General features: G+C 43.9%; 1 protein-coding gene across 3 annotated transcripts in view; it reads left to right on the top strand.

Moving 5' to 3' along the window:
- The window catches only part of LOC134357043 (NUAK family SNF1-like kinase 1), an 84,558-nt gene that overhangs the window by 50,488 nt on the left and 21,581 nt on the right, over positions 1-12,489 (top strand). For 2 of the 3 annotated variants that reach the window (XM_063068354.1, XM_063068353.1), the window contains exons 3-4: positions 3,423-3,574; positions 8,350-8,415. In XM_063068354.1, the coding sequence (XP_062924424.1) occupies positions 3,423-3,574; positions 8,350-8,415 (218 nt within the window). The remainder of the gene's footprint in view (positions 1-3,422; positions 3,575-8,349; positions 8,416-12,489) is intronic. The other variant, XM_063068355.1, reaches the window with a different exon arrangement.

Below are 12,489 nucleotides of genomic sequence, written 5' to 3'. Positions count from 1 at the left end.
CTAATTATTTAATTAATAACCCCTGATCTGCCTTTTTAAGTCCTGACTTATCTGTGAATATAGAACATGGATCATTACAGGACAATACAGGCTCTTTGGTCCAGGATGTTGTGCCAACCTTTTAACCTGCTCTAAGATCATTCGAGCGTTTCCCTCCTGCATAGCTCTCCATTTTCCTAACATCCACGTGCCTATCTAAGAGTATCTTATTTGTCTCCAATGTATCTGCCCCTCCTACCACCCCTGGCAGACCATTCCTCCTTTCCCTGCCATACCTCTGACATTCCATGTATTAATCATTTTCTCTCTGGGAAAAAGTCAACTATATCTTCACCGGCTAGCTAGTCCTCCTTCCCCTCTCCCCACCTTTTTATTCTTGCATCTTCCCCTTTCCTTTCTAGTCCTGAAGAAGGGTCTCTGCCTGAAACGTGAACTGTTTCTTCATTTCCATAGACGCTGCCTGACCTGCTGAGTTCCTCCAGCGTTTTGTGTGTACCACTCGATCTCTGTCTCTTATTGTCTTGTACACATCTATCAAGACACCTGTCGTCTTCCTTCAAACCAAAGAGTAATGCCCTTTGAGAAAAAAAACTTGAGAGAAAAAGAAGTCATGGAAATGTATTGGTTGCTGATGACATATCCGAGAAAGAAATGTTAGGCAAAGCAAATGATGCGGGTCAAACTGACCATTTTCATTGACAGCCAGTCTTGTTATGGTCATCAGCATGTAGAATGGATCAGGATTTTCAGAGCAATTTTGGCAACTCAATGCAGAAATGTCACCACTTACCTGTGCTAGTGCCAACAGCTTTGGCAATCTTTCTGAAGCGCATGTGAACTTGGCCGTCTTGAACTTGTTGGTAGTTGGTTGTTTTGGAGTATCAGTGCTCAGTGCTCCAAGGTTGAACAGCAGTAGAGCACTGATTTATGACAACTCTGGATCAATGACACTGCCTGAGAAACCGGTGCCAACTTACAGTAGGTCTGGAGAGGAATAGCACACTGCAGTGCAAATATAAGGTGCTTTGTATTAATTAACTGAGATTGCTAAATTATTATAGTAATTTCTGTTCTTAAGTGTTGAAAAATCTTAAATTTTTTCTATTATTCAATTGCATGAATTTTGAACGTCATAGATATGTGCTTCAAAGTTCAAATTTATTATCAGAATGTGTGTAACATCTGCTGTAGAGCCTTGAGAATCATCCTCCTGCAGGCACTTACAAAGCAAAGAAACACAATAGAATTCACTAAACACACACACACACACACACACACACACACATCCAATTTGCAAAAGAGGACAAGGCCATAAGACCATAAGACAAAGGAGCAGAAGTCGGCCATTCAGCCCATCAAGTCTGCTCCGCCACTTTATCATGAGCAGATCCATTCTCCCATTTAGTCCCACTCCCACGCCTTCTCACCATAACCTTTGATGCCCTGGCTACTCAGATACCTATCAATCTCTGCCTTAAATACACCCAATGACTTGGCCTCCATTGCTGCCCGTGGCAACAAATTCCATAGATTCACCACCCTCTGACTAAAAAAATTTCTTTGCATTTCTGTTCTGAATGGGCGCCCTTCAATCCTTAAGTCATGCCCTCTCATACTAGACTCCCCCATCATGGGAAACAACTTTGCCACATCCACTCTGTCCATGTCTTTCAACATCCGAAATGTTTCTATGAGGTCTCCCCTCATTCTTCTAAACTCCAAGGAATACAGTCCAAGAACGGACAAACGTTCCTCATATGTTAACCCTCTCATTCCCGGAATCATTCTAGTGAATCTTCTCTGTACCCTCTCCAACGTCAGCACATCCTTTCTTAAAATAATGAGACCAAAACTGCCCACTGTACTCCAAGTGAGGTCTCACCAGCGCCTTATAGAGCCTCAACATCAAATCATCAAATCCCTGCTCCTATACTCTATTCCTCTAGAAATGAATGCCAACATTGCATTCATCTTCTTCACCACCGACTCAACCTGGAGGTTAACCTTAAGGGTATCCTGTACGAGGACTCCCAAGTCCCTTTGCATCTCCGAACTTTGAATTCTTTCCCCATTTAAATAATAGTCTGCCCATTTATTTTTTCTGCCAAAGGGCATAACCATACACTTTCCAACATTGTATTTAATTTGCCACTTCTCTGCCCATTCTTCTAATCTATCCAAGTCTCTCTGCAGACTCTCCGTTTCCTCAGCACTACCGGCCCCTCCACCTATCTTCGTATCGTCAGCAAACTTAGCCACAAAGCCAGCTATTCCATAATCCAAATTGTTGATGTACAATGTAAAAAGAAGCGGCCCCAACACGGACCCTTGTGGAACACCACTGGTAACCGGCAGCCAACCAGAATAGGATCCCTTTATTCCTACTCTCTGTTTCCTGCCAGTCAGCCAATGCTCTATCCACATATGTCATGTAAATAGTAAAAGAAAAGGAAACAAAAGCGCATGGAGTATGAACTACAGAGTTCCTGGAAGTGGCCCACAGCCTCTGAGGTGGGTGAAGCCCATCCCGGAGGCCGATGGATGCTGAGGTGAGTGAAACCTGTCCAGGAGGCCGATGGATGCCAAGGTGGGTGAAGCCCGTCCAGGAGACCGATGGATGCTGAGGTGGGTGAAACCCGTCCCGGAGGCCGATGGATGCAGGGCAACAACTGCTCCTGAGCCTTGCAGTGTGAGACTCGAGTCTCCTGCACCTCCTGCCCTATGGTAGCAACAAGAAGAGAGGGAAACTGGTCAAACGCAGACTGATGGCACTGAACACCTGTTAGTTTTCTGCTCTTGTCCTTGACGATTGAGATCAACGGTATGGGTTTGAGTAAGATTAGCAGACTAGTAACACAAGGAACTTCAGTGAGACACGTTCCCACTGCTGGGACCAAGACTGCTCAGGGAGCTCTCCTTAAAGTCACACGTAATCAGGCTCCAGGGGCAGTGCGAAAAGAGTTTCTGTGCATTGCTAATCCAGCATGAACAAAAATCACAAAGATGCCACCTTGATGTGGGTTGTATGTAACTGGGGCTGTCATCACACACACAGCCGATTCACGGAAAAAACCCAAACCGAAAGCTGCAGACTTCACAATCGCTACTATTTCCCATTCTAGTTTTATTCTTCAAAGGAATTAAAGTGCAGATGAAATAACTAACTCCCAGTTATGTCCATCAGAAGTAGGAAACGAGGATAAAATCAAGATTTATGGTGTGACTTTCTTTATGGTGAAATAATCTTCATGTCACACAGTTACAGCTGACCACTTTGCTGTGCTTATTTCACGTGCCTTTTAAAATAAACACCTCACACACATTAAAGAACTGGAACATGGTTTTGCTTCATATAATTAAAAAGTTATAATAAAATAAACTGACCCAGATTCAATGATAATTTTATATGTTCTTTTCCGCAGTGTTTGAAAGTAAGGATAAGATTATCATTGTTATGGACTACTGTAGCAACGGTGAACTGTATGATTATGTAAATAAGCACCACAGACTGTCTGAGTGTGAAGCACGCAAAGCTTTCAGACAAATTGTCTCTGCAATTCACTACTGTCATAAGGTAAAACAACACTTTTTAATAAGTATTGTGCTCGTATACTTGCTTGCTCATAATATCACTACCCAGAATGTATGATGGGAGCAGGGTTGAATGAAACTGACTACAGGTGTCCCTCGGGTACAACAAGGTCCTTTTTTGTGAACTGTTCATAATATAAAAAAGTTTGTAAGTTGGAAATGTGGCCGCGAACCGAGTTCCCTCACAGAAGATGCCTGCAACCTCTAGCAACCGGAAAATCCATTGTTCCGGTCTCCCAAACACCCATTTGTATGTGCAGGCTGTGCATCAGTCTGTCATTCATAAACTGCAGAGCTTCTGTATATAAATCCTGGATTTATCCTAAAATCCAGGCAGAATTATTCATTCTAATGATACGTTACTTTCTTTATCAGCCATGCAGTACACTACATCAGAACGCTGAACTCAAACATATAAACACACTTTGGTCTAATGTGTTCCGGTATAAACTGGGGCAAGAATTAGCACATTGTCATTTCTCTGGTGATACCAGAGACGGCAGATGCTGGAATCTGGAGCAACCAACGATTTGTTGGAGGAACTCTTGAGTCATGATGAGGGGCATTGATCGTGTGGATAGTCAGAGATTTTTTCCCCAAGGCTGAAATGACGAACATGAGGGGGTATAGTTTTAAGGTGCTTGGAGATGGGTACGGGGGGGATGTCAGGGGTAAGTTTTTCCACACAGTGAGTGGTGGGTTTGTGGAATGCACTGCCAGTAGCGGTCCTGGAAGAGGATACAATAGGATCCTTTAAGAGCCTCTTAGATAGGTACATGGAGCTTGGAAAAATAGAGGGCGATGTGCTAGGGAAATTCTAGACAGTCTCTAGAGTAGGTTTTATGGTTGGCAGAACACTGTGGGCTGAAGGGCCTGTAATATGCTGTAGATTTCTGTATTCTATGTTCTATCTGACTTGTTTTTCTTGAAACCAAAACAAGGGTAATTCCTTTCCAAAATTATTCCTGTTGATTGATGAATTTGAGAAATAGGGGACAGAGAAATCAGAATTACGCTCAGGTTAGTCCTGTAACACTAGTAGGAAAACTGAGAGACTCTGTTAGAAAAGATATGATAACAAGACACTTAGAATATATCAAGGGGATTAGCAATGCCAACTTGAAGTTATGAAATGGAATTCATGTTTGATAAACCAACTGGAGTCTTTGTTTTAAAATGGAATAGATAAGGGTGAACCACTGGATGAATTGTATTTGGATTTTCAGAAGGCCTTCAGAAAAGAGAATAGTGTGGGAAAGTATAACAGAAGGGATTTGGAGTAATATACAAGCACAGACTGAAAACCGGATGCCAGGTAGGAGAGGCAGAGTCTTTTTGCTCAGTGGCAAGCAGAGGCTGGGGGAGTTACCATCAGATTCTATGCCTGAGCAACCACGATTCACAATATATAACAATGATTTAGATGAAGAAGCCAAGTTTAATATTCCTAAGTTTGCTGGTGACATGATTCTGAGTTGGAGTGTGAGCAATAAGGAGTTTGTAGGCTTCATGGTGACAAGATGAGTTAAGTGAGCAGACAAATATATGACAGGTGCAGCGGAACATTGATGAATGACAAGTTATTCACTTTGGCAGGAAATATTGAAAAGCAGAGTACAAGTTGGAATCTGGTTATTATTGACACGTACTGAGATACAGCAACTTGTGTACTGTTCATACAGTTCATAACATTACACAGTGCATTGGGGTAGAACAAAGTACAAAAATAGCAATGCAGAATAAACTGCAACAGCTGCAGAGAAAGCGTAGTGTGGATGAGCAATAATGTGCTAAAGACGTAGATTGGGAGGTCAGGAGACCATCTTGTCATACGAGGGAAACATTTAATAATCTTGTAACCGCAAGAGAAAGCCGTCCTTGAGCCTGGTGGTATGTGGTTTCAGGCTTTTATTCACTTTCCAGGGCCTGAGAGGTTTATTGCTAGTTTGTGCGGGCATTCGATTAATAACTAAATTAGTTCAGCACAGCATTGTGGGCTGTGTTCCTGTGTTACACTGTTCCAAAATCTATGACTGGGCTGTGTTACTGGACATCAGATTCAAGTTAGTTATGAATAGAGCAGAGCTGCAATGAGGTGAGTAACTCCAAAGCACCTGAACCAGTGCTCATCTGACAGAAGTAAACTTTGTGTTGCTCCAACTTTGTAAATAGAATTCATATTAGTGAAAAAAGAAACTCCAAGAATGCACCTCCATCACCCTATTCTAGGTCCTGTTGAATTAAGTATCCTGCAGTAGAGCTGGGCTTTTCAGTCTATCTAAATCTGGGACTTCTGCACTTGCATTTGCATGGTTTGAAGACCAAGAGTTACTGCTATTAGACAGTGAGTCGAATGTAACCATTAAAATTCTTTTTCTTCCTTCATTTCACAAGAAGAGAGTAAGTATAGGGAACTTAGGTTTTCAAGAGATAGGGATGCTCTGGTTAAGAGAAAAAAACAGATGCAGAGCAGGTATGGGCAGGTAAGAACAAATGAGGTGCAAGAGAACACTTAAGAAAGGAATCAGGAGGGCAGAAAGAAGGTATGAAGTTAGTCTATCAGACAAGGTGAAGGAGAATCCAAGAGCAAAACGAGTGCAGGGGGACAAAATTGGTCCTCTTGAAGACCAGAATGGTAATCCATGTGTGGAGCTGAAACAGATGGGGGAGATCTTAAATAGATTTTCTGCATCTGTATTTACTCAGGAGATAGATAGGGAGTCTATAGAAGTGAGGTAAAGCTGCAGCAATTTCATGGACCTGTACAGATTACAGAGAAGGAGGCATTTGCTATCATGAGGCAAATCGGGGTGTTTAAATCCCCAGTGCCTGACAAAGTGCTCCCTCCAGACCCCATGTGTACAAATTACTGTGGCCCTAGAAAAGATACTTGAAACATCTTTGGCAACGGGAGAGGTACTAGAGGATTGGAAGTTAGCCAATGTTGTTCCACTGTTTAAGAAAGCCTCTAAACATAAACCAGAAAATTACAAGCCAGTGAGTCTGACATCAGTTCTGGGAAAGTCATAGGAAGGTATTTCAAGGGACTGTATATATAAGTATTTGGATAGACGTGGACTGATTAAGGATAATCAGCATGGCTTAGTACATGGTAGATCGTGTCTAGCCAATCTTATAGAGTTTTTCAAGGATATTACCAGGAAAGTGGATGAAGGCAGGCAGTGGATGTTGTCTACGTGAACTTTAGCCAGGCGTTTGACAAGGTCCCACATGGGAGGTTGGTCAAGAAGGTTCAGTTACTCGGCATTCAAGATGAGGGAGTAGATTGGATTGGATATTGGCTTTGTGGAAGAAGCCAGAGAGTGGCAGTAGATGGTTGCCTCTCTGACTGGAGGCCTGTGACTTGTGGTGTGCCACAGGGATCAGTGCTGGGTCCTTAGCTGTTTGTAATCTTTATCAGTGATCTGGATGATAATGTGGTTAACTGGATCAGGAAGTTTGCAGATGACACCAAGATTGGGAATGTAATGGACAGTGAGGAAGGCTATCATCAGCTGGAATAATGGGCTGAAAAATGGCAGATGGAATTTAATGCAGACAAATGTAAGGTTTTGCACTTTGATAGGATCAAACAGGGTTGGTCTTACACAGTGAATGGTTGAGCATTGAGGAGTGTGGTAGAACAAAGAAATCTGGGAATACAGGTACATAATTCTTTGAAAGTGATGTCTCTGGTAGATAGGTTTGTAAGAATGTTTTTGGTACATTGGCCTTTAGTAATCAATGTATTGAGAACTGGAGATGTAATGCTATGTTGAAGTTGTACAAGACGTTGGTGAGGCTTTTATTTGGAGTGTTCTATACAGTTTTGGTCACCTACCTACAAGGAAGATGTAAAGAAGATTGAACAAGTAATGAGAAAATTTACAAGGATGTTGCTGGGTCTGGAGGAGCTGAATTAAGACTGAATAGGTTAATTCCGTGGAATGTAGAAAATTAAAAGGAGATTTGATAGAGGTGTACAAATAGGGTAAATGAAAACAGGCATTTTCCACTGAGGTTGGGTGGGACTCCAATCAGAAGTCATGGGTAGTAGGTGAAAAATGAGAAATTTAAGGGGAACATGAGGGGAAATGTCTTTACTCAGAGGCCGTGAGAGTGTGGAATGAGCTACCAGCACAAGTAGTGCATGCAAGCTCGATATCAATGTTTAAGCGAAGTGTGGACAGGTGTGTGGATGGGAGGGGTGCTGATGGCTATGGTCCCGGTGAAGGTTGAAGGGAGGAGGCAGTTTAAATGTTTTGGTATGGACTAGATGGGCTGAAGGGCCTGTTTCTGTACTGTACTTCTCTTAGACTCTAAGAAAGGGATGGAGCAGCTGTTGGTGACCTTGGGACTGGAAGAGGTAACCTTGGCGCGGTGGGAGATGTCACGTTCGTCCTGCAGACAGTGCTGTAAAAGCACATACTTGTTCTGTGCAGTGGTCTTCGGCTCTCTTTAATTATCGTGTTTCACATGGTCTCAGAAACCCAGCATGCTTGAATCAACTCTGAAAGAAAGGTGAAATGTGAGCCTCATTATGGTGTTTAAAGATGAAGCTCCTTCTCTTGGGAACATGTAGATTTCTTGACCCCACAGCTCACTACTAACTGCAGGGGCTAGCAACTCAAAAGCAAGCTTCGATATTTTAACTCTTTGTTCACTAAGAGCCCACCAAGCTCAAACTAAGTGTTATTACTCCTCTTGTCATCAGGTTACAATTTCACTGATTCTGAAACTTATTTTTGACCCATGTAGAAAGGAGTTGTGCACCGTGACCTGAAACTAGAGAACATTCTCCTGGATGAAAACTTTAATGTGAAGGTAGGAGTTCCAATTTGCCACTGTTTTCTTGTTTCTGTAAAGTTCAAAGTAAATTTATTATCGAAGAACATACAGTATAACTCAGTGAAGATAGGCATCACACTGCATAAATTACTTAATGGAGGACCAATCATTCTTATAATTTCATTCTTATGGAAGTCAGGCCGAAAGTTAAATGGCCAATATTGTGGAAATAGCAAAAGGGAGATGGATTCATCATTTTACTCAAATTGATTCAAAATTTCAAATTATGAAGCCAAGTCTTTTTTTTTTAAATGGGCGTAACTTCGAGTTTACTATAAGCGAGCCGTCGAAGCCAAGTCTTCTAATCAGAGATCCTCGCAAATTATGTGTCAACCAGCTCATTATATACGATTATGTTCTGGTCCATTCTTCTCTTCTAACGGATTTCTTCTGTCAGCACTTTATCTTTTCCACTCATCATCTCTCAGCTTCTCACTTCATTCATTGCTCTCACCCAACTACCTTTCCCCTCACCTGTCACCTTCCCCCACACACCCTCCCCTCATACACTGGCTCCTTTCCAGTCCTGATGAAGGGTCTTGGCTCGACATGTCATCTCTTTACTCCTCTCCATAGATGCTGAGTTACTCCAGCTTTTTGTCTGTATCTCGTTATAATATTGCCAGCTGCTTAAGCGAATAATCAGAAATTGTAGCATGTCCTTGATGTTTATACAGCCTCTCCTGGTGAAATTAATTTCAACACTAAATACAGAGACATGAGGAGGATAGCCATGACATTATATATCCAAAATGGTCAAGCGTTAAAAAAAATAAAAAAGCATCTTCTCATCCAACAAAATTGTATTTTATTATTATCACATGTACCAAGATATAGTGAAAAGCTTGCCTTGCATACAGATCATAGAAACCCTACAGCACAAAGTTGTGCCGAACATGTCCCTACCTTAGAAATTACTAGGCTTACCTACAGCCCTCTATTTTTCTAAGCTCCATGTACCTATCCAAAAGTTTCTTAAAAGACCCAATTGTACCCACCACCACCACCATTGCCAGCAGCCCATTCCATGCATCACAGAGTGAAAAAAACTTACCCCTGACATCTCCTCTGTACCTACTCCTCAGTACCTTAAACCTCTGCCCTCTTGTGGCAGCCATTTCGGCCCTGGGAAAAAGCCTCTGACTATCCACACGATCAATGCCTCTCATCATCTTATACACCTCTATCAGATCACCTCTTATCGTCCGTCACTTCAAGGAGAAAAGGCCGAGTTCACTCAACCTATTCTCATAAGGCATTCTCCCCAATCCAGGCAACATCTTTGTAAATCTCCTCTGCACCCTTTCTATGGCTTCCACATCCTTCCAAAAGTGAGGCGACCAGAACTGAGCATAGTACTCCAAGTGGGGTCTGACCAGGGTTTTATATAGCTGCAATATTACCTCTTGGCTCCTAAATTCAATCCCACGATTGGTGAAGGCCAATGCACTGTATGCCTTCTTAACCACAGAGTCAACCTGCGCAGCTGCTTTGAGTGTCCTATGGACTCTGACCCCAAGATCCCTCTGATCCTCCACACTGCCAAGCGTCTTACCATTAATACTATATTCTGCCATCATATTTGACCTACCAAAATGAACCACTTCACACTTATCTGGGTTGAACTCCATTTGCCACTTCTCAGCCCAGTTTTGCATTCTATCAATGTCCCAGTGTAACCTCTGACAGCCCTCCACACCATCTACAACACACCCAACCTTTGTGTCATCAGCAAACTTACTAATCCATTCCTCCACTTCCTCATCCAGATCATTTGTAAAAATCACAAAAAGTAAGGGTCCCAGAACAGATCCCTGAGGCACACCACTGGTCACCAACCTCCATGCAGAATATGACCCATCAGGGTTCCAGCCCGAAACGTCGACTGATCTTTTCCACGGATGCTGCCCGACCTGCTGAGTTCCTCCAGCATGTTGTGAGTGTTGCTTTGACCCCAGCATCTGCAGATTATTTTGTGTTTACAACCACTCTTTGCCTTCTGTGGGCAAGCCAGTTCTGGATCCAGAAAGCAAGGTCCCCTTGGATCCCATGCCTCCTTACTTTCTCAATAAGCCTTGCATGGGGTTGTTGCAAGGACGAAGCTGAGAACAAACCCAAGCACAGGACACAAGCGTGGAGGCAGAGTCGTGAGGCATTAGCACCGCCACAAATTGGGGAACCGGTATCCAGGAGAGTCTTTACACAGAGACAAGGTTTACATAGAATATCCAGGAAATGATGCAGAGCTTAGAACTGGCAGTCCCAAGGAATTAGAAAATGAGGTTTACTCACAATAGAGCCAACCAACACTGGCAAAGCATGGCTGTGACGGTTCCGTCCCAGCTACATCGGTTCCACCCCCAGGATAGTGGGACGGTCGGAGCAGGAGCTGTACTTGGAGCGGCCGGGAAAGGGAGGCTGGCTGAAGGTGGTAAGGTGGGGCGTGGGCTGACCCAAGGAGCGGGGCGACTGGTCTTTTCTCTCAGACGCTCTTGAAGTCGATTATCGAGCCTGGTGGCTAGAGAGATCAGAGTCCAGGCTGTCCGGTTCATCTTTTATCTTACCTGAGAGGCCCTGTCGGAACACCTCCTGTAGTGCTTTGTTATTCCACCCAGAGTCGGCCGCTAATGTTCGGAACTCGATGGAGTGTTTTGCTACGCTTCATGAACCCTGACAGAGAGTTAGCAAGGCTTAGCGGCATTCTTACCACGAATGGGCTGTTCAAAGACCTTCCTCATTTCGGAGACGAAGGAGGGGAAGGAGGAACAGACTTGTGGTCAGTTGTCCCAGATCGTGGTGGCACACACCAAGGCATCCCCTCGTAACAGCCCCATGATGTATGCAATCTTTGATCTGTCCAAGATGTATGGACATGGCTGTTTCTCAAAGACCAAAGAGCATTGTAATAAGAAGGCCCGGCACTTACCTGGGTCCCCAGCGTAGGGTTCCAGTTCGGGTACGTACAGCTCTTGAGGGAATTGTGTTGCCGATCCAAGGGACGTAGCCATCCCAGGCTGTGCGGTTTGGTCAGACGGGGTTCTTGGAAGGGACGGAGTAAGGGAAGCGGATACCCGGTCAGCCTGCTCACTGACCTTCCTCACATTCGTGGACAGCGCACGAAGGTTTTCCGTGACCTCTTTGAGCAGTTGGTCGTGGGCACCCAGTAGGTAGCCCTGGCTGACGAGGGCCTGTTGCACGGGGTCCGTGTCTGCTGGGTTCATTCTTGGCCAGTTCGTTCTGTTGCAAGGACGAGGCTGAGGACGAACCCAAGCACAGGACACAGGCGCGGAGACAGAGTCATGAGACGTTAGCATCGCCGCGAATGGGGAACCGGTATCCAGGAGAGTCTTTACACAGAGACAAGGTTTACGTAGAGTATCCAGGAAATGATGCAGAGCTTAGAACTGACAGTCCCAAGGAATTAGGAAACAAGGTTTACTCACACTAGAGTCGACCAACGAACTGGCAAAGCATGGCTGTACCGCCCGAGTTTTATCCTATGTTCACTAATGGGAACCAGGTGTGCTGTAATTAGTGGAACTGGGAATGGTTGGAAATCAGGCGAGGGGATTAAGGCCTAATTAAGGAGGTAATAGCAAGATGGGGAATTGCCAAGACGGGACCATGACAGGGGTACCTTATCAAATGCCTTGCTGAAATCCATACACACTACATCTACTGCTCTTCCTTCATCAATATGTTTAGCCACATCCTCAAAAAATTCCATCAGTCTCATAAGGCTCTACCTGCGTTTGACAAAGCCATGCTGACTATTTCTAATCATATTATACCTCTCCAAATGTTCATAAATTCTGTCTCTCAGGATCTTCTCCATCAACTTACCAACCACTGAAGTAAAACTCACTGGTCTATAATTTCCTGGGCTATCTCTACTCCCTTTCTTGAATAAAGAAACAACATCCGCAACCCTCCAATCCTCCGGAACCTCTCCTGTCCCTATTGGTGATTCAAAGATCATTGCCAGAGGCTCAGCAATCTCCTCCCTCGCCTCCCACAGTAGCCTGCGGTACATCTCATCCAGTCCCGGCG

Source organism: Mobula hypostoma, chromosome 15 (assembly GCF_963921235.1).
Source record: "Mobula hypostoma chromosome 15, sMobHyp1.1, whole genome shotgun sequence".
NCBI lineage: Eukaryota > Metazoa > Chordata > Chondrichthyes > Myliobatiformes > Myliobatidae > Mobula > Mobula hypostoma.
Note: the sequence above shows the minus strand (reverse complement) of the source record. Positions and strands in the feature narration are given on the sequence as shown.